The following is a 23,823-nucleotide window of genomic DNA, read 5'->3' on the forward strand; positions in this document are numbered from 1 at the left end:
GCAGATGTAGCGCAGGCCAGACCGCTGGTACAGGTGACAATTATCAAATGTGTTTGTACAGAATTAGTTCCCTTTAATAGAAAAGGTAGTTGTGTGTACATGGTGAGTTTATCCTGTAACAACAACAACCCTTTCCTTCGATCACGGAGGAGAAAACTTTTTTACACTTTTACACTTTTGACATTTACACTTTACCTTACAGTTATTTCTTATATTGCATCCTGTGTTGCATCTCCACATGGTATGGACTTTCAAAACTACAAAGACAGCTGGAGGAATAGGAATCAATGCTGTCTGCTGATGTAACTATAGACTGTCAACTACAAAACTATCACAAAGTATCATCACTGAGAATGGCCATAATGTCAAGATAAGAAAGAATATGCCAGAGTTGTTATAACAAACAATCAAATGATTTAATAACTGAACCAATAAATGAATAATACAACAACAAAAAATGAATAAATAGAGGAACCCGGGGAAGTTGACAAGGATTATATCTCAGGAACTAAGGTTTTCATTAACAAGTCCAATTATTTTGTTACCTTTTACATTTGCATTGTTTTGTGTTTCATAATTGTTTAACAGTTTAAATTGTGCTTTAATCGGCTGTTTAAATGCCATGTTTCATTGTGACAACTTACCCCATTTGGCAAAAGGTGAAATGAACTGTATTTTAAAGCAAAAGGTAAAATCAACAGTGGAAATGATTTTAAGGTATGAGCCTACATAGAAACTGACTTTCAAAAATAAACCCACCCAGAGAAATATTCACTGGAGTAAAAAAAGTATGACAACTAGCCACAGTCTCCCCTATAGTAATTTCACAGGGAAAATCTAACTTGGCTCAAAGACAACAAAACTATCAGATCTCCAACAAAGTTTTTCTTAGACAGACACGATTTATTTGAAATGAAAACTCTTTACCTCTAGTTGTAGTACACAAACCCAGTGCAACTATTTGCGTTCTCCTTTATTTTAGATATTCAGTTTCAAAGTGCCTCTTAGACTTCAGCTAAATGTGTTCAGTTTGTGCATAAAGCTCCAGCGATCTGCCTTTTTTTGAGCGTTAGACAGCTGTCTAACCAAGCCAAGCGTCCCTGCAGGTATGGCCTGATTTAGTTTTGTAATTATAAGCAAACCATCAGTGCGGTGCAAACTATTCTCAAGTAGACGCACCGAGGAACTTAAAACTTCTGATATCAGGCTGAAAGCAGATGCGGGCGATATTGTTGAAATTACCTAAAACGGCCTCATATATTTTTTGTATGAAAGTGCAAATAGGGCTTGCAAATTCATTATAGCTGTAATGAACTGTTTTGCATCTAAATAGAGAGAAACATAATAATCAGCTCCAAACTCCACAGAAGTTTGCAGCATTTTGTGCAAAGAAAAATACAAGTTGTATGGAATTAGTTTACAGTCGTTTGAAAAAAACTGTTTAAAAATAAATGAAACTGTTAAGTCAGGACAGAGAAGACAGATCAACGATGTACCTTCTGCCCTTCAGCTTATTATTGCTTGGATTTTTTTTTTCCTTTCTCAATGAGAAAGCAGGACACCTGTATAATATATTCAAATGAGCGCTTTTCGCTCTTCACGGGAGGAAGCGTTCTTGTTATCTTTCCCGGACACCCTACAGAACAAACAGTGCCGCCTGGCCTCTATACGTCTTTTATATCTCCAAGTGGAATCTGATTTTAAAGCCGGTAAAAATGTGGTGGCTCCCAGAGGACAGGGCATAATTCACAGATTGATCAAAGCACAGGTAACAGCGGGATGGCTGAATTACGGCTCGTCTGGAGATACTGACTAGTGACAGGGTCCTGATTAGACATTTCTCGCAGTGTTAGAACGAAATGAAGGACATTTGCTCTGTTAATCAGTCAACCGGGCACATTTTTTCCCTGAACATTAATGCAGAATTGAGTTTTCCCTGTAATTGCAGAAGAAGACATTTGTGACATGAACAAGACACCGTTTCAAGTCTGTGGAAGGAACCGAGGTAGTAAAATAAGCCTGGCAATCAGACAATGACAGATTTTCATGGACACACCGATTTAACACATTCCAATGACAACCACATATGTATGTGTTGTTACATTTCTAGGCATCAGCCCAAGCCTTTGAATCATCCTTTACTGACAAACAACAGTTGGTTTTGTGTACTGTATATACAATGTTAATCTCGTCAGTGAAATTACTGCATTATTTTTACCCAAACCAGTTGCACGCAAACCACACCCTGCTGAAATGCAAAATCACTGACAAAATCTTTGTTAACAAACTTATTTACTTTTTCCACAATAACAAAGATGGTACGAAAGGGAATCACGCTAATTAAAACAACTTGCATCTGCTCAAAATGAGGTGAAGTGAACTTGAACTAATGCTACGTTTACCTCGGAAGAAGGAATTAGGAGCTGGGAATGATGTCACGCCCGAGGTGACCACGTTCCAGTACACAGGTAGCACAACTAAGATGGACGCGTCCAGGCAAACCTTTCTTGTGCTTGCTCTTTCAGAATACAAACACATAAAAAAGTGGTATTTTGCATAGATAAGTATCATTTCCACAAATAGAGGTTGGATAGTACTGTGTGTACAGACAAACAGAAGTGCTAATAAACAGTATTTTACTACAGTTTCACTTAGCTGAGCAGCCATATTACATTCTGAAGTCAAGGTTGGTGCACTTGGACAAATGGAACGCACCACAAGTTAGGCCAACGTGTTAGTCAGAATGTGTATGTCCAGTTGTGAAGACGAACATAGCAGCGCATCTAAAACACGGACGATGGGTGTGTCTCAACGTTGCCCTTGGTACTGACCTGAGAGTCGACCATTTGTAGTGCTGTCCGTTTGTCAAAATTGTTCTAATTCACTGATATCAGTCTGTTGATAAATGCCAGTGATGTATATGCGAGTCACCAGTCATTAATAGGCTATAGCTTTTTACATTTAAACTGTAACCCTTCTCATGTATGATGTGGCTTGTATGTTCATTGTTCTGTAATTATAATAATAAATTACTTTTATTATTATTAATTTTATATTTACTTATTTTTAAATCAGTACGTCTTTATAATGCAATGTCAGAGCTCAGGTTTTCACAAGGGCAGTTTTCACATGTTGTTATAGTTTAATTTTGCACCAAAATGTTGTAAGCCTGTACTAAAATTAGATGTAATTTAGCCTGACTAAAATGTATGAATGTGACATTTACTTTGAAAGATGAAAACTATGACTAAAACTGTGAAAAAACAACAACACTTATATTTGCCATTGTGGGTATGTTCAAAATAAAAACCCCAAGGAATCTTTTTCCCGTCCAACAAAGAAAAATAATGAGCAATGCAACATCTTTCTTTACATGCTAAACAAAAAATGCAAAGCGAGGAATGCTATCATAATTCATTGATGGCAACCTGTTGAAAAAGTCTGTATAGCTTTTAGAATAAGAATGAACCGTCGCTTGAGCTTTTCTCTGATAAAATACTGTTTCCTCCACTCCTGCTGTCATCAGAGCTCCAAAGCAGTCACTGAAATATACTCTCTCTCTCTCTCTCTCTCTCACTGTTGCTGAAACCTGAGCCATAAATATAGAGCCTTTAGCCTCTTTGTCTTGGTGCTGTGCACTGCGATCGCTGCTTATGGTACTCCGGTGTGTGCTTTCAGCAAGGCCAGGCTGTGTTGTTGAGGTCTCAGCCCCCAAAATCTCATAAAGGAGATCAATCCTAACTAAGACAGTAATTTTTGCCAGTCAAAGTCTGGAGAGGAGCATAAAACACTTGAAATCCTCGCTCGTATGTTGTGAAATATAAGCAGCCAGCATTGTGGCGTGACATAACGTAAATTCATAATTATATCCACAGTCGTAAAAGTTCACTCTCAAGAGAGAAAAAAGGAAACGATTGAAAGAAGAAAAAACATGTTTACTGTGGGTTCCACAGAAGAGTACTCAATTCCGTTAAACATATAAGCATGTCTTTTTATAGTTGATTTTAAAAGATTTATCTGCCATGCTATGAAAAGTGACACAGATTTCTAAAAGCGTACATAACCATATTGCAGTCTGGGTATTCTTGGTTTAAGTAAAATGATCATTTTAATCACCCCATACTTCTAAGTTAGCAGAAATGATAGTGCTGCTTGTTTTTCTTAATAGTCCATTACCAAGTAGCATATCAGGCCATCGTGTCATTATGAGTTTGAGGTGCACTGAGGCCTGGTCTGAACTTAAATGGGGCAGCAGGATGAATGAAACCCTTAAAACCTAAAACGTGTGTGTGGCTGCAGCATATGCATCAAAACCGGATGGACTGTTCTGTCATACAAGCCACTGCTCGCATCACTAAAGAGAGGGAGAAATTACAATGTGTGACTTCCTTGAAATATAAATGCTTGTGAGTTCGGAAACTAAAGTTAAGTGGAAGTTTTTTTTTCTAGGCTGGAGGATAAGTTTGCATGATTCTGTTTAGTTGCAAATTATTGGGGCTCAGCGGGGCTCTGGCTGTACTTGGCATCCACTACCAATTTATTAATAAGAAATAATATTATTTGGAGCTCTCCTGCAGCACGGCAGGAAGACAGGTAAATAATCTCATTCCATTTTCTCAATTTTTACACAAACTGTATAGTGTTGTCTGCATTCATAAATCTCGACCAGCAGTGAACCCAGCTACCCAAGTAATTGTAAGAAAAAAAAAATTCCACCAAATATTCCTCTTTAATAATAAGTTTAAATATAAGTTTATTAATAACAACAAGCCAACATTTGGCACCAAATTAACAAACCCCTACTGATGTAAGGTTGTATATGTTATTCAGCTCAGCTTTAACAAAAACACAAACAGTATACAAATATGATAATATTGGGATTGATAATATACTCAAACACATAAAAAAAACATTATTTATTTATTTATTTAAAATAATTGTCAGTGAAAGGAGAAGCTTAATAAAATAAAACTGACGATAACATTTATCTATATATCGAAATACAACTTATATATATATTTTATCATCTTAAATTTTGTCTAGTGTATTTTGATGTTTAATTAAGGTTTATTGATAGAAAATTGCAGTCACACAAATCAGGGTTTTAAACAGGTTTTTAAATATTCATGTCCCAAGGACGGTCAAAATTTAATTAGGCTATCGTGAGATTGACACTGACAATTTGATGAAAATAAATAAATAAAGATGCAAAAATAAAATAAATAAATTATGACAATTTGTATTCTTGCCTTATTTCCTTCATTCGTTCATCGTTTGTGGTTTTGTTGGAGAAGAGATTATGGTCAATTAGTCATGCTCAAAAAAAAAAAGAGAGAAAAGAGAGAGAGAGAGAGAGAGAGAGAGAGAGAGAGAGAGAGAGAGAGAGAGAGAGAGAGAGAGAAAAGGCGTTCTGCAGAGTGTCTCCGCTCATCTGTATGAGAAAAGCAGATCTCACTCAGTATTCCATCACTCATACAGAGAGTTATAAACTCCCTATCCCCTCTCAATACGCCTCTGAATTTCATTATAAAATATTATTCTCAGCTTCCATGCAAGGTCAGTAAGATTAAAAAAAAACAAAAAACAAAAGCATTAGGTGGTCTGCAACTTATTTGAAGTAACTGTTTGAAGTTTCACTCACGCAGAGAGATGAATTAAAGTGGAAAGAGCAGCTATTTTCAAATAACTTATCACCTAAGGAATTGAATAAGATAACGTGACACAAATATAATTTAACTTTATGAAATATCACCAGTCGTCTACTGGCCTTCAGATGGAAAGCACATAGGGTATGCTACTGTATGTTATTTTCTCTACTTTAAGGATGCCTTGAGATTAAGGCTTTAGCTGCTTAAAGATTTTTTCATTACCTATAGCTAAGGAAACATTTCAGTTCTATCATATGTTTCTGTCAGACTGCCCCCCTTTATCTTTTTTGAGGCTCAGGGCTGAATTGAAGTCTGCATGGCACTGGAGCTCAGTCTCCTGCCCACATTAGTGCTCTGACAGCAGGGGTGACATCACACGCTTGAAAGGAAGCAGTTCAATGACCCCTGATGCTATCCAGGAACAGAACTCTGATGGATCTGCTCAGTCGGCTGGTATCTTTACACAAGAAAATCCTTGATTTCACTGTTTGACAAATAATTGCAGAGAAATGAAGTGGAGATCTGCCACAGGATTTAGGACTGGAAAACAAAACTGTGTGCATGCTGCTTATGAGCCTAATATGCATATTATGTATTTACATACTGTAAGCATGTGTAATTTTCATACATGATCCGCAGTTTTGATTGTACATGCACACTAGGAATAATGCAAACAAGTCCAGATGGCTCTATGAATTGAACAGGTGTGTGGTTGAATGTTGCTTCCTTTACATAAGCAAAACAATGAACTGAAGCACATAATATAAAAATAAAATAAAAACCCAACAGAATCCTATCAGGGTCATTAAATCGTGTTTATATCTCTGAGAAATATTCTCAGAGAAAAAAAAAGGAATTATTTTATTGCATGTGCATTTTTAAGGCCCCCTGAGGTTCCGATGAGTCGAGCATTTGATGTCAACTTATTTGCTCTGCTTTGTTGCACTGCTATTGCAGATGAATAAATGCTGTCAAACTGTTTCTTCTACTTACTGAAACAATTGAGATCAAAAGAAAAAAGAAGCCAAAAGAAAAGGAAAAATGTGTATAACATTTTTTATATAATATACATTAATATAAATTAAGTTCATGTATTCATGCATTTATTTATTTATAATTTATTTTAATATAATATAATTAATTGATTTACTGATATTAACTACAGCAAAAGTATGATATCATTTTTGTTTGGACAGAATTAAATAATAATAATAATAATCCAAGTTAAAATTTATAATAACCTAAATTAAAATGAATATATAAAAATAATAACAATAATTGTATTTATTTATTTACAATATTATCGTTATTACCTTTACAGCAAAAATATGTATGATGATGATGTATGATCATATTGTAATTTTTTTTGGAGGACAGAATTTACTAAAACAATCCTGATTTGAGAACTTGAACTAGGTGTTTGAAACTAAAATACAAAACCATATAACAGACTTTTGACTAAAAACCTTGCTACTGAGATATAGTCCTTATGACATCTTCTCTGTGCGGCAACTAGCCCAGTCTCCACTATATTTAACTCTTGCTGTTGCTCTGTCACACGGAGTCACATTTCCCTCATTCATAACAGTCAATGATATCAGTAAATGGACTGCTCAGAGTCCTAGAGAAAGTGATGTATGTCTACATAAACTCATCATCATGATCATCGTCACAGTGCAGATATGACTTCCAATTAGTCTGTCTTGCTTTTCTTCCTTTTGAGGAAGCAAATGACCTTACCGTGCTCTGCTAAAGATTGCTACACGTGTGAATGCTAATATCAGTGTTTTTTTATTGATCCAAGCAAATATATAATTCAACACAGGGCTCGAAATTAACGTTTTTACTTGGTAGCACTAGTGCTCCCAACTTCAAAAAGTTAGGAGCACCAGCAAAAATGTAGGAGCACCCACCAAAAATGAAGGACCCAGAGAGTATATTCAACTATTGTTATTTCTGTGTTACAAATATTTTTATTATCTCAGAAGAACTTGAATTGGAACTAGAATTAAAGATTATAGTTTGGATATAAACACTGATGTCTACAGAAGCCAAAAAATCAAAAAAGAGAAAAGCACCCTTTGAAAGTAACATAGAGCTTCAAATAACAATTGTATCGATTACATTGTTACACCACTAGGTGGCGACAAGTGACTTAAATGTATTTGTTATTGAATCATTCATTCAAGAGATTCGTTCAAAAAAGGCTGATTCATCCATTAATGAAACAAGCAAAGTATTGATTATGATATTAATCATATATTGCTATATAATAAGCTATGTATTAATATTAATAAAAGAATAAAAATAAAAACATCCTCACCATCAGCATTGGCGTGTTCCACCTCTTTAGGTGACGGCTTACAAAAGAAATCTGTCAGCGGAAGCCTATCACACCAACCGCGTTTTTCAGGTTCGAAAACGCGAGGCGCACAGCACTGCCCCGATCACACAGAATGAGCAGTGCGCTGCGGTTTTTATGTTGCTAGGCAACCACCGAAACAGCTGTCCTGTCAGTCAAGTAAACGTCAAATCAGCCTTTTAAATTTCACGCAGTAATCAGCTCCCTGTCACGTGACAACGGAGCACAGTGAAAGGGAGTGGGAGTGATTGACAGCTAATATTAAAGGGATGGTTCGGAGTAAAATCAACCTAAGGTCCTTTGCACCATGACCTCGAGCCAAACACCCCCCCAGAAGCCTTTTTTCCTTTTTTTAAAGTTAGAGCTTATTTCGAGATATCAACCGGATGGCTTAGTGCAGGCGCTATTGGCTCCAATTTGTATCTCGTAAATTACCCCACTAATAATGCCCAGAATGGTACCAAACTTATACAGTAGTACAAATAGGTTCTGTACTCATAAAACGAGGCATTGGAAAGTTTGTAAGTACATCAGGAGTTTATTTAAATAACACTTGCCTGACGGCTCATGCTACTGCTAACCCGGACGTTGACCTCACTCCTGTGAGTTGAGAAAACTCAACTCGGGGGGTGTTTGGCTCGATGTCATGGTGCAAAGGACCCTAGGTTGATTTCACTCCGAACCATCCCTTTAACCAATCTAAAATCTGCTTTAAAGTTAAGTTAAGTTTGATTGGTTATGTAGCCTAACGTTGGATAGAATGATGCGCGCACATAAGGTACACACTGTGCAGTAATTTGCGAACGTTTTGTAGAGAAATGAAAACAGGTCGCACCACAACCATGATTTGCACTCGCACAAATGCTCCCAAATATATTTTTAAATTTAATCACAGATTACATTTCAGGAGCATATATGCGACCAAAATGGTCGCAATTTCGAGCCTTGCAACAGAGCTGTACAGAGCATGGGGAATACCTCCTGTGCTCTCTTCTATCCTGATGTACCACCAATTACATGTAATATCTCAATGCCAGTAAAGAGCTTGTGGAAAAACATAAATCTTAGCAATCACAGCAGGGAGGAAGTGAGGATACGTTTCAGGCTTTCTTCCTCAAGGAAGCATTTGTAGCCTTCAGCAACTTAAATGGTGTTTGTTGGCCTGTCTTTTTCATTCTTTTCTTTTCTTTCTTGCTTCCTTTTTTAGTCTTTGAGAATTTACTCTTTTCCTTTTTCTTTAAACTCTTGTGTGAATTGCAGGCCTGTTTAGTGGGCACAATTCCTCCCTGCATGCGCTTTGTAGACCCTGTTATGCTTAAATTACATTCTTTTGCTGCATTCTGCGTGTTTTAGGTCATGTGTGGAGCTCTTAGTTTAGTCACATTAAAGACATTCTGACATGCAGTGAGCAGTTAAACTCTACCCTAATCTCGCTGTTCCACATATCATTGCGCCAAGGTGACACCAAACTGTCATGCTGCGATGTTCGCATATTCTAATACCTCTATTTTCCAGGGTTGACATTTATATTTTGCACCTTTAAAAATGTAGAAAAATATCCTCTGTGTGGGAGTTTGTGAAAAATTCCTTTTCAGTGAAAACCTACTTGGCTGTTCACAGATTGCATGCTTTACACAAAGACCAAGATCTCATCATAAGTGTTTTGGAAATAGCAGGCAATCACTATTTACTTTCCGCCTGACCAGATTTATTATATTTCAGAGTGACTCATGATCACCCTGTATCTACTGGTTTGGCAGCCGTCACAATTGTTGGATATTGGAAAGGCCAATATCTGACCCATACAATTACAATTTTATTGGGTTCACAGATATTGCCCAGAGGACCAAAAGCTCTGCTGAAGGATACATACAGTGATTCACACTAATGGATGCATGTGATTCACATTAATGACCAATACTGATTAAAAGAAAATCTCTAATATCTGCCAATAACCAACAATAGACTGATATATGGCACTATGCATCCCTAGCAAACACTGCTAAATTTAAATGGTTGTCAAATAAGACGACAATTGAAAATCAGGAAGACTTTTGCCCCTTGTTATTACATTAAGGGTTAATGGAAAAGTTAATTTTCTAACAATTGTACAAACATTAACGTTACATTGACCAATGCCAGAGTAATGACTTAAATGGACTGTAAATATCTGCAAACATTGATTTTGAAGCTTCCAATCCAAAATAAGAAAGGCAAAACAAAGAAGTGAGGACATGATAAGTAGCTGTTGACTGAGTATCTCTGACATGCAAGAAAAGCTTATACCTCTCACCCACCATTAACCACTCAATCTTTTCCCATTAGTGCTGGAGTGCCTTTTGATTTTGATGAATTTATATAACATGCATCAAGGCCTATTCTCTAGTGATGAATGCAGATATCGATTGTGCCTCTCCGATGACTGCCTCAACCAACTTTCATGGCAATTAGAGCAATTAATCTAGACATGGCTGATTCTTACAACACAGCTACTGTTGTTCACTGTTCAACATTGAAATGTGACAAAAACTGCTGCACATCCTGTTGAAAAATGAAAATGGGACTGAGATTTAATATGTGGAGGTATCACAGGTGCAGTATGTACTATTATGATAACATTTAGAGTTGGCACAATGTCATAATTTTGACACCAGTGAGGGATCCTTGCTCAAACCGACTATTGCGGAAATACTGGTTGGATGTTAGATGTTCTATGTAGCATATTGTCTATTTTTGTTGCACAGTATCAAAGGTTGTATATATAGTAAGACGGTTCACTCATATTACTATGAATGGAAGAAAGTGCAACACACAATATGGTGGAATAATTCTTGTTTTCAAAATAATAAACGAGAATATTAACAGCACTGCTAGACGGACGTGTTTGACCACTGCGCTGGTCGTGGAATCTCGTGCATGACATGCCGTTCTAAAACGTGATGCTTTATTTGTAAGTAAATATTTGTAAGTCGGTATAGAATATCTGGATTTCAATGCGTTCATTTAAGTAATTTATCATCCTTGCAAAACTCTTCATAAAAGCGATTATACATTCAATCATTGCATCTAAAATGATTATTTTTAGTTTTTAGACTTTTATTTTTAATTTATTTACAAAATACAAAATTTTATGATATTCTATTTGCTAGGCTATTGATATAAGAATTGATCCCCCCTTTTCCCCGATATATAATATTTGTTGTTTGTACTGAGTATAGTTTACCTGATAACACTGTATACTGTGGCAAGTCTAATATTATTGGCACATCTTGAAATCTGACCTCAAACTTACAACAGAGAAAATTTGAGAATTTTTTTTTGTTACTTTTCTTTTGTTATTTGGTAACACTTTAGAATACTGTTCTGCCATTAATTAATAAATACACAGGAACAAATGAGTAATGCATTTTGAACACTCTAGTAACATCTATTAACTAACAAAAAAACTCTGATTAACTTATTAGAGTAAGTAATAATAATAATGCTTATTCAAATGTGGTAGTTCACTATTAGCTAATTGGTAACTACTATTTTTCTTATACCTCCTAGAGGACTGCTAAGAACTACAGGTTCATAATTAACATGAAATGTATAATGGGTAATATTTCTAAAGTGAAGGTCATTGTAACCCACTAGTAATGACTCATGTTATTACCAAACCCTTCAGAAGGAATTACTAATGATTTTGATCAGTATTCTAAAGTGAAAAACATCATTGTAAGCTTTTGAGTTTTTTGTAAGGTTTTGGATAGTAATACGGTGGCCCAGTAGTGCACAACACAACGAAATTTAAAAAGCAAACATAAGTTCACAACACAACGAAATTAAGCCACAACACAACGGAAATGAGCCACAACACAACAGAAAACGTACAACACAACGGAAAAAAGCCACAACACAACGGAAATGCTCCCGACCACTAGAGGGCTCTCGGAGCGCGGTAAAGTTAGGACAACGGAGTTGTGGATTCATTTCGTTGTGTTGTGGCTTAATTTTGATGTGTTGTGAACTTATGTTTGCTTTTTAAATTTCGTTGTGTTTTGCACTACTGGGCCACCGTATAGTAATGACTCAAGTGTTACTGCATCCTTCTAAAGGAACATCTAATTATTTGGATCAGTATTCTAAAGTGAAAAACATGATTACTCTCCAGTAATTATTGAAGTCAATGTAAGCTTTTGATAGCCTGGAAATCTAGACCTAAATCTGAAAGATTTATGGTCTGGCATCGACTAATGAAAATCGGCCAGCTCGAGGGGCGGCACCAAGCATGCATTTGAAACTGCACGCAATTTTATTGGATAACACTACGACCAATCACAACAAGCCCCATATGCTTAGCTACCAGCGGAGCTAACTGGGATATTAGACTCTTTCCGTATCCGGTTGGCAAAACAGCAAAAACGTCCTTCTTGCAAAGGAATGATTCGAGCGCCGTCTTCTGTTCCTCTTTTCGATAAAAAGCCAAGTCTAACTCGTTCATTGTAGCGGCCAAAGCCGTTTCAAACAACTGGTGTTCATCCATAGCCATCTTGCAATGTTTACTAATGACTTCGACGTCACAGCGCTGTCATCATCTGTTTAGCTCGCCTCTGACCCACCTATATCAGATAACCCGACGTGATTGGTGCAGCTCGGATACAAAGGCATACTTAATGAGCAGCATTACTCAACGCCAGAGTAACTCGCTGAGCAAATTCAACTTGTGCTCTCGCGAGAACTCTGGATTTCCAGGGTAAGCTTTTGAGGTTTTGGATAGTAATGGCTTCTGACAAATTTGGTAAAGACTTGAGTTATTAGTAATGACTCATTGCTAGTGTTACCATGATTGTCAATTTAGAGTACTGCTCAAAATAATTAGTAAAAACCTCAAAAGTTTACAATGACTTAGTCAATATTAGGGAGTTATCATGTTTTTCACTTCAGAATACTGATCCAAATAATTAGTAATTCCTTCGGAAGGATTTGGTAATACTTAAATCATTACTAATGGGTTATTATGATCTTCACTTTAGAATTAATTATATATTATGCATTATTCACCTATTATGAACCTATATATATATATATATATATATATATATATATATATATATATATATATATATATAGTAGTTCTTAGTAGTCCTCTGGGAGATATGAATTTTTTTTAGCTACTGGTTAGCTAATAGTGAACTACCTCATTCGACTGAGCACCTACTTACTAATTCGCTAATCAGAGTTTCTTGTTAGTTAACAGTAGTTACTAGAATGTTAATAGTGCGTTACTCATTTGTTCCTGTAGTTATTTATTAATGACATAATAGCATTCTAAAATGTTACCTGTTATTTTGTTACTTTTCTGAGTAGTAATATTATATCCAACCAACATAGAATCATCAAGAAAATCATTGTCTATATTAAGATATTGAAGAACATAAAGCTTATGGATCCTATAAGAGCAGATGTTTAAAGCAGAATGTTGGATTAATCTTTCCTCCATTTATTTCTGGTTAATTCAATCTACGACAGCAGTGCTCCTAGTTAAAATCTTTGTATCAGTGCCATGGACTGTTGTGGTGAATAGTGCTACAGAATAGTAATGTCTTTTTAGCTGTGTGTGTGTGGTCCCTCCAAATGACATTATTTAGAGGTGCTCAGTGAGTGATCTCAGCAAGAAATGTGACCTGAATTAAAGCCCTTCTCACCCTACTCGAATTACCCCATGTGGATTTGATCCTTTTCCCTTTACATGAGCACATAGATCAGGCCGCGTACAAGATGAACTGCCATTGTCTCTCACATTTGTCAGCAGAAGGAGAGCCGGGAAGTGCTCGGGCTACCTACAGGCCTAAGTGGCAGGCAGTCAGAAAGTGACACTTCTAATACCGTTGCTGATGACAATGACAGTATTTTTTCTCAGAGTCGAAAACTCATTTTGCACACGCCGCACCGCACAAATCTATCCTCATTTTGTCTGGGCCACCTGCCAGATTTAATGACAGCTGCTTATCAAGGCAGAAAATATATGCAGTTATGCAGAACAAGGTTTCTCAGCAGTCAGTGGGAGTGTCACTATGTGATAAAGCTTCTTCATAGTAGTCTTTATGTCTGTCTAAATGTAAGTAGGTTTGTTTACTGTAATATTTAAAGTGTAAAGTGCAGCTTCCAAGTTAATTTCATTATTGTAATGGATTCTTTTTTTCATAAACACAAGGGTCTTAAATCTTGACTGTATAATTTCTATGAATTAGATTGTTTCTCTCATTGTTACATATTCTTTCTCACCCTGTTGTAATCATAAATATGTATACGTAGATGCAATATTTGACCACCCCAGACACTTTGACGCATTTGCCTTCTTGGAATGGTCAACATAGCAGATCCTGTTGTCACTCACAGAAAAAATCAATGAGTTTTCTCCAAGTATTGCGTAGCCTCTGGTAGTAAAATTGACGAGATTTAAATTCCTGATGAAATGGGATAACCTTTTATATGTCATATCTACATAATATCTAATATCATTTTAGCTAATGCCTTTGTCTTATCTAACATTAATGATAAACTAAATCCTATGAAAATCATCTGCTAAAGTCTATAACAGATAGATATTCATACAGTATAACTAAGGTTGCAGAAGCACAGTCAACTTGCTTTCGAGTGTTTACAGACTGGATTTGACTGTTGCGGCCCATAGAAACAGATGTTCGTAATATTTTTTTGTAATTTTTCAACCTAAATGATAGAATTCAAAAACGACCGGCAAAATGGCTGACTTTTCTCTAGTAATGTATTCCTGATGTCTCCAATCATTTAGTCCCATAATTTAAACCCTGAGCCTTTTTTTCCGTCCAATCAACATCCGATTGATAAAACAACGTCCCCATCTTACATTTAAAAGTCCCTTTTAATCGGATGTACATCACAATACAGTAAAAAACATCTGTTGCTACTTATATTTAATTTTAACTTTTACATGTACATTAAAAATGTAAAATAAAATGTAATATATAACTCTGTACATCATGTAGAGTTATACATTTGTAAAATGTAAAACAGAGATATATACTCAAAACCCTGAGCACAGAGTTATATAATTTGGCTAGTAGGTTTAACCCGAGCTATATATAATACAATCAATCAAGCAATCAATACTGTACTCATCAGGTCATTTCATGGAGTCTTAGGGAAAACAGAGGGAAAGTGAAGCTCCAATTGGTTATTTTATAGTACCAGGATATACAGTAGAAAAATTGAGAAAACAGTTCTTTAAGCAACTACAAAAGGTTCTCCTATGGCATCAGGCTGTCAAATGTGTGTGTATGAGTGTGCTTATGCTGTGTAAGTAAGTGTGTGAGTGGGTGTCTAGATGTTGTTGATGTGTTATGGAGCTGTCCTACACAAACAGAAACTGACTGTACATCCACGAAGGCCTTTGGAAACATCTACAACGTCCAACATGGGACCTTGCTGAAGCTGATGTCCCTAAGCCGGGACCTATCTGTCAGTCTGGGTCCAGTGGGAACCACAGTGAGACACAAGGTCAGTAGAGCTCCTGACAGGAGCTTCAAACAATGCATTTCTCTAGAAATCATCTGCCTGCCTGTGCTCTGCTCTGTCCATCCTCTTCCCTTGCCCAACAACAACTTCATGACAGCAACTTCCTGAAGTTTCTAGAAACCCTTTGCAAAAGTTTCTAGACTTTTCTGAAATGCACAAGAATGACTGTTCCCTAATGCAATGGTTGAGTGTCTGTTCTTTAAGGGAGGACAAGGTAAAGTGTGTGTGTGTGTGTGTGTGTGAGAGAGAGAGAGAGAGAGAGAGAGAGAGATTGAGAGAGAGAGAGAGAGAGAGAGACAAATGGTGATACGCTACATTGTGGAGCCCTGAGCAGTGGAAAGAATCCATGGTGAATGTATAATCACAGGGATTGAAGAATTCTGAGCAGTAGGAATATTACAAGACAGGTGTGTTATGTCATCACACATTAAAAAGATTCATATTTTTTTTTTACCCAAACAAAGAGGAGAAATCAAAACCATTGCCTGCGAAACGAGCATCAGAAAATGAGATGCGCATAGTAAACAGAAGATAAATAATAAAAATTATTTTTCCAAAATGGTTAGTAGCTATATATGCATATATTGCTATATTGAAAAAAATGGCTTGACATCTTAAACATCCCTTTAGAATCTGAACTGTTAAACGTACTTAGTTAATTGCAAAACATAAGGGAAGGACATGCTATCCATAATTCATTTTCTAAATCCACAGCAATTATTCCCCCAAGCAACATGCAAATATTAAATAAGAAACTGGCATTTTCGGCATTTGCGAATATGCGATAGGTCGACCTACGCTGAGTTGTTTATTGGCTTCTTTAGCGAAAGCGAAGCACTTGTGGGATTTGGTGGGGAGAAGTATCATGTTTATGACAGTAGGACAGTTTTGTATAATCCCTTCTTAGACTCACCAGCGCTGTTGCTGGGCGAATCCATTCGTTCTGCTAGCTGATTTAACCCGAAGTGAATGGACTCGTAAAATCTTGCACATGCTGGAGAACTCAGGATACAGTGTTATTTAATCTTAAAAACAGCATCCACTACCTGTGCCAAGCTAATCTACCTCTGATTTACTCAGTTTATGAGGTAATGAGAAACATGGTGAAGCCATTTACAACCTGCATTAAGTTAATCAAATGCCAAATGGGAAATGTTTTTATTAAGCGGGCTACTGTGTGCTACATTTGACATACAGTAATCAAACAGTTTGAATCATATTTTAGCTCTCTCTAAAGCAAGGAATTCTATTTGCCAAAGTTGTCCATTAAGAAATGTAGGAAGCCTTTTTTAAATGTCGAGAGGGAAATCTTTGTGAGACAGAAGGATATATCAGAATATGTGCGCTGAGTGTAAACCTCTTTATAGAACCTCTGGTTGGTAAATGGGTGCCATTTATTGAACCAAAAAAATCAATTCACTGAAAAAAGACCTTCATTTGTTGTTTATTGCTATCTGTCACATTCAAACTGCAAAAGCACCTTATCTAAGTACAGGCTCTGGGAGCTTTAGCAACTAATTGAGCCCATAAATGGACAAAACCCCAGTGAAAATTTCCATTGGCAGACTCTGATGAGGATAAACATGTTGCCAGGTTGATTGTTGCTGGTACCATGTATCAAATAACACCATGTATTTTCAAGCCATTTTTTAATTAACATAATGGAACAGTTCAGCTAATCAAGCTATGAATTGAAGGATGAGGGACACAGTAGTTTTATACTGCCAGACCCCTTGACTTTTAAATACTGAATTTACTGTTGTAAACATGGAACTTTTAATTATTTGCTCCAACTAAAATGCTTTTGTGAATGCTTATTAGCCTACTATTTACATAATACTGGTCTTTTTTGAAAGAAGACACTTTAAGAGTCAGAATCAATTTAAATCATGAAGAAAATGAGAAATTTCTTGTTCAAAAAGCCGTTTCACTCAGAAATATACATCACAACAGGGAAGAAAAACTACCGAAACTTGTTTCATGCTGAACACAAAAGAAGATATTTTGAAGAATATGGGTAACTAAATAGTTGATTGATCCCATTGACCCATTGTTACATGGTGTGTTAATTATTCCACTATGTTCCATTATGTTAATTTTCCATAGTAAGAAAAAAATATATAATTTGGAAGTCAATCTAGCCCATCCACTGTTTGGTTTTTCGAACATTCTTCAAAATATCTTTTGTGTTCAGCAGAAGAAAGAAATTCATACAGATTTGGATTGAGGGTGAGTAAATGATGACAGAATTTTCATCTTTGGGTGAACCCTTTAAAAGCAGCCTCTAACTGTGCATATGAATGTAACGCGTGCATCATAAATAAGTGTTCCTACCATGTTTATAGATCAGTGGTTTCTACTCTAAATGCTCATCAGGTCAGCTTAATTTAATGTAATAGAGCAAACATTAAGATTATTTATCCAATGTATGTGACATAAACACGACAATCCATCAAAATATGCATCTGTATTTCAAGCTCTACTGGAATACTTGATGTGACAGATTAACTGAAGCTTGCATGATTAAACAGGTATGTGCTTCTTTATTACATTTATTAAGTCCTGTTTTGATTTAGCATGTTTTGATGTATAACTTACGCCTGACACAAATTAATATACAGCTGTTGCTGGAATGTTTTTATCTTTCAACAGTGATGTAATATTGAAGCGGAAGTCTTATATACTTTGATACGTAGTTTTATTAATATTAATGATAGTAGGTCTACAGTTTGCAGTAGATGTAAATGAATGTAAACAAACAGACCTCGGGCCAAGCGTGGGGGTGCTACAATGATTTTGTGGTTTAGAAAGCCATCCAATAAGAGATATCGGCTAAGAAATGGTCAATGCGTGGTGCTTTCGAACAAAGTTGAACGAAGTGCACTGAGGTTCAGACTGTGAAGGAAGATAATTTCACATCCCCAGTCCAAAAAGGACAAATATACACAATCCCACCCATACACCAATACAAACAGAGAGTATTGGTGTGTCGGTGGGATTGTGTATATCTGTCCTTTTTAAGATTCAGTGTAGAGGGCTATAAGACCAACTTTTTATTTTTTATTTTGTTCTTCGATTTGTTTTTCCACTTGGTTTGATGTTTGATATTGAGTGTACTGCAATTCCTACATGTACATACAATTCATACAATACTTTTTTTGGAGCCACTATGCAAACTTGATTTCATGGTGCCTGACTTAAGTTAAACTGTCATTTGCTTTTGTTTGGGTGCAGTTTGGGTGCAGTTTACCCCCCCCCCCCCATTATCAGAATCCTGCATGACAAAACAGTTTCCCATTCTAAATCTGAACGAATGTTCTCTCTCCCCTATTTGGCCTCCTGACAATAGGGACAGGTTTCTGTAAGGCTTGATAAATAAAACCCTTACGCTGTAGCTATGCTATGGCCAAAGAGCCCTTTCCCCAAGCCTAGCACTTCACCTGCTGAAAGGAGATATGCGTTCTTATGAGTGCAGCGCCACAGTTAAAGGGATTTGAGCTGCTTTCATTAATGCTCCATCACTGAGCAAGAGAAGCTTTTAGAGCCAGCTAGGGTTTATCTCTCTGATTGAATCATTCTTTGAATGTGGAAACACTCAGCTAGGAGAAAAACCTGAGGTGCCATCTTTCTATGCTTCTCTCTCTTCGGCTCGCTTTACTTTGGGTTTGCTCTCCCTCTCTCTCACACACACACTATACCAGCATTATTCAAACCGAAGATTTTATCAGTCTGGCCTTCTCGCAACCAGAGCAATAAAACAGACAAACCCTCCCTCTTGTCGGTTTAGGTTTCTACTCCAAGGTGCAAATGTATCATAGTCAGTGAACTTTAAAGAACTCTGAATTAAACCCAAACATGGGTCCCATTTATCAAAGTAGTCCAGTTCATTATTGACTTGTAGGCCCTTGCAGGCTTTTTCAGGGTTTTCAGAAACAAATGGACCAATAACACCCACGAGTCTTTCAAGTAAAATACACCACACAGTTATTTTAAAGTCTCTCTGTAGTCAATAATTTTATCCATTAAAACTCATCTTTGATCACTAAAATGACATTTAAAAAAATAAAATAAAAATAATTCTTCATGCCTTAAAATAGCTTGAATGTAACTCTACACCCTTGCATTATATAGTATACGTGGACATATGAATATGCAAATTAGCCCCGCCTCCACTCCACTGACAGTAATTAATATGATTAGCCTTTTGCTCGACTACGTAATCAAACAGCTAATAATGTGTTGCTAATGTTACACAAACCATGTTCCCGTTCACCAACTTTTAAAAATCAGTATCCTTAGAAACACTTTGAACAACTTAGAACATCAGTGGAGAAAAGCATATAGTTCATCATAGCATCGTAATACACTTCATTTACATAATTCACCCGCTATATTGCTAAATGTACCCAATTTTTCATATCAACAGAAAAAAATACTGGGATAACCTGGCTTCTCTTGAGACTCCACTGCTTCACAGCATAGTTAATGATATGCTAAAGCCCGGCCGCACGTTGACGTGATTTGTTACAAGGTAGTTTGTGACGTAAGGAACAATGTTGATTTCAAACTGCGTTTTTGAGACTGTCTTTGGTTCACTGCAATTTTGAGAAAATACTCAGTAATGGTGTTGACTTATGAAATTGCACATGGTTTGTCTTAAAGCCTTTTAAAAACACCACATAGACATATAAACAACATTAAAAACTTGATTTTTACCACAAGGGGTCTTTAAAGATATATAACACCACGACAGTTTTAAAGTCAAAATTCCATACTGTCTTCTATATAGAAATATTGTTATTTATACTTATCTAATAATAATAATAATAATAATAATAATACATATGTGGCTTTTAGTGTGAAACACAATGAAATACAAACACTACTTTTCAAAAGTTTTGGGTCATTAAGATTTAAGAATTTTTTTTATTTATATATAAATATATATAATTTTATTTATTTATTTATACATAATATATTATGCTCAGCAAGGCTGTATTTATTTTGATCAAAAAGCAGATATATTGTGAAATATTAATACAATTTAAAATAATTGATTTATATTTGAATATATTTTAAAATGTAATTTATTCCTGAAGGCAAAGAATATTCAGCAGCCATTACTCCATTCTTCAGTGTAAAAGGCTTTAAGACAAACCATGTGCAATTTCATAAGTCAACACCATTACTGAGTATTTTCTCAAAATTGCAGTGAACCAAAGACAGTCTCAAAAACGCAGTTTGAAATCAACATTGTTCCTTACGTCACAAACTACCTTGTAACAAATCACGTCAACGTGCGGCCGGGCTTTAGCATATCATTAACTATGCTGTGAAGCAGTGGAGTCTCAAGAGAAGCCAGGTTATCCCAGTATTTTTTTCTGTTGATATGAAAAATTGGGTACATTTAGCAATATAGCGGGTGAATTATGTAAATGAAGTGTATTACGATGCTATGATGAACTATATGCTTTTCTCCACTGATGTTCTAAGTTGTTCAAAGTGTTTCTAAGGATACTGATTTTTTCTAAGGATACTTCAGAAATCATTCAAATATGCTGATTTGCTGCTCAAGAAACATTTCTTATTATCAATGTTAAAAATGGTTGTGCTGCTTAATATAGGCCTACTGTGAAAGGCGTGTTACATTTCATCAGGATTCTTTGATGAATAAAAAAAGGTTAAAAAGAACAGCACTTATTTACTGTCACTTTTGATCAATTTAATATATCCTTGCTGACTATTAATTTATATATATATTACTGACCCCAAACTTTTGAACAGTTCAGTGTACACTTTTAAGTGTCAAAATACTTTTTGGAGCAGCAGTTGTTGTTCTTTAATTGTACCCACCGATTGCTTGTCTGATACTGAATTTAATAACACTGACTTTTTAATATATTCAGTCTGTAGGGGTTGTTGTTAACATTTAGCAGATGCTTTTCATCCAAAGCGGCATACAGTACACTAACTGCAAAGACAATCCCCCAGGTGCAGCTTGGGGTTAAGTGCTTTGCCTATGGACACAATGGTAACAGAGCAGGATGGTTTTCTCATTAACTCTCCCATTTCCTTGGACACCTGGGATTGTACCTCCAGCCCTTGTGTTTGAAGCACAGATCCTTAACCATTACGCCACTGCCCATAATGTATTACCCCATGCATTATCAATGTAAGTGTAATTAAAAGATGCTTTGCTGGAGCTGTGGCGCAGCAGTAGACTTTTCAGTTCTGATGTTCTTTTCATAGTATATACGTGCAAAGTGCATCTGTTTACACTGCGGTGAACTCAGAAACCTTGTGAGAAAGAGTTGCTGAGGGAATATGACAGTATATCAGTCATCTGTCAAGATTGAGATATACCAATGAGATTTACCTGTCATTTTAAATCTGAGAAGTTCCACTCTCTGATTTAATCCAGTGAAGACACAAAGTGAGTGTGGAAAGGTGTTGTAACCCCAGAGATTATACAAGAGATTTGAACACTTCCAATGGCCATCAGATTAACCTACCTGACTCCATGAAGTCATTGTTGAGGTTGACCCAGGACTCTTTGCTCTTTCGCAGACTCTCCTCCATAGCTTTGATGTCTGCAAAGGGGCAGTTACAATCAGGGAACTTTGCGGAGCAGCGGCACCAGCAGTCATTGTTGCGGCACAGTAGCTCGCCCTCTGAATTACACGCCACGTAACTGAGCGCCGCCTCCACAAAACGATTCCGCAGAAACTCAGGAAGCACATCCTGCAGACCTGTGAATGGGGGACAGTGAGAAATATCGGTTTACTGTCATGTTAGACTCAGAACTAAACTGAAATTTGATTCCAAGACCAGATAAAAGATTTTGTAAGTTACACAACACCGTTTTTCTGATGCTAGGTTGGTGAACAAGTTCAGAATGGTGTTTGGATTTGTTATAGTCTTATACATTTGGCCAACATCTCAAATCACCACTAGGTCTGGCATTCCCGTATGGACACACACACACACAAAAATCAATCAATGAGTCATATGACACCACTTTAAACCCACCCATCTGTCCTCTGGCTATCCTCTCCTCACCCCATCTCTCTCTCAACCTACGTAACTCTCAAAGTAATATGTTTTCTTTTTTAAGTTTCCATTTAGAACAAGTCCCTATACAATACCAGTTGTACCAATACCCAATACAGTTCACAGAAACGTAAAGACAGAAAGTCTCACAAAATACACTCACTGGTTCATGGCTGAAACTGTTTCAAATAATCAAATAATAAAGAAACAAATACATACACTTTAGAGACAGGCTAGGATGCAACAAACGAATAGTAAATGAACAGTAATTAAAAAGTTAGCAAACTGCTTCCTGTTAACGGCACATCCCTGCAGCTATTGTCAACAAACAGAAAGGGGAGGAGCCGGAAGGGACGCATCACAGGCTACAGCCAACCAGGTCTTAAATAGGAGGCACTTTTCACATGTGTCAATCACCACCACTTACTTCATTCATTCGTTCTATATATATTGCCGTTAACAGGAAGCAGTTTGCTAACTTTTTAATTACTGTTCATTTACTATTTGTTTGTTGCATCCTAGCCTGTCTCTAAAGTGTATGTATTTGTTTCTTTATTATTTGATTATTTGAAACAGTTTCAGCCATGAACCATGGGCCATGAACATGAACGTGTATTTTATGAGACTTTCTGTCTTTACGTTTCTGTGAACTGTACAGTTTAGTCTTTTTGTAAAGCTCTTTTTGTGTATTGTTTATTTCTTTTTGGTACTGTTGTTGGAGAGAGCTGTGAGACGTTACATTATTTGTGGATTAGGATTGTGTGATTTCTTCCTTTATATATATATATATATATATATATATATATAGATATATTAAACTGTTGTTTGTCTTTTATTAATAGTAGCCTCATTTTTGGACCATTAGTCAACAGATCACAGGTCCACAGAGGTGCATCTTTAATTTAAGCGATCTGAGTGTTCGCTAATATCACTCACAGATCATCTTTTCAAAGTTCAAGCTGCAGTGTAATTTCAAGTGGATCTGTAATTAAAACCTGACTTGAAGTGGTGAACCAGATGTCTAGACTGGTTGTGAAAACATGATAGGTGGGCGTGATAATGGGCGTGATACACTGTTTTTTTTTCTTTCTGTCTATTATTTTAAATTATATTTTCAAAACTTCTGCCTCCCCAGTCAAAATATCACTGCAATGTAGACATGTTACTATTGTTTCACAGCCTTGATTTTGCTCAGCAATACAGTGAAGGCTGAGTTGGGAAACA

General features: G+C 36.3%; 1 protein-coding gene across 1 annotated transcript in view; it reads right to left on the bottom strand.

The window, feature by feature from the left end:
• The window catches only part of brinp2 (bone morphogenetic protein/retinoic acid inducible neural-specific 2), a 105,769-nt gene that overhangs the window by 8,489 nt on the left and 73,457 nt on the right, over window positions 1-23,823 (bottom strand). Inside the window, exon 6 of the mRNA XM_079877713.1 lies at window positions 22,062-22,298. Coding sequence (XP_079733839.1) covers window positions 22,062-22,298 — 237 coding nt within the window. The remainder of the gene's footprint in view (window positions 1-22,061; window positions 22,299-23,823) is intronic.

The sequence above is a fragment of the Squalius cephalus genome (assembly GCF_949319135.1).
Source record: "Squalius cephalus genome assembly, chromosome: 7".
Classification (NCBI taxonomy): Eukaryota; Metazoa; Chordata; class Actinopteri; order Cypriniformes; family Leuciscidae; genus Squalius; species Squalius cephalus.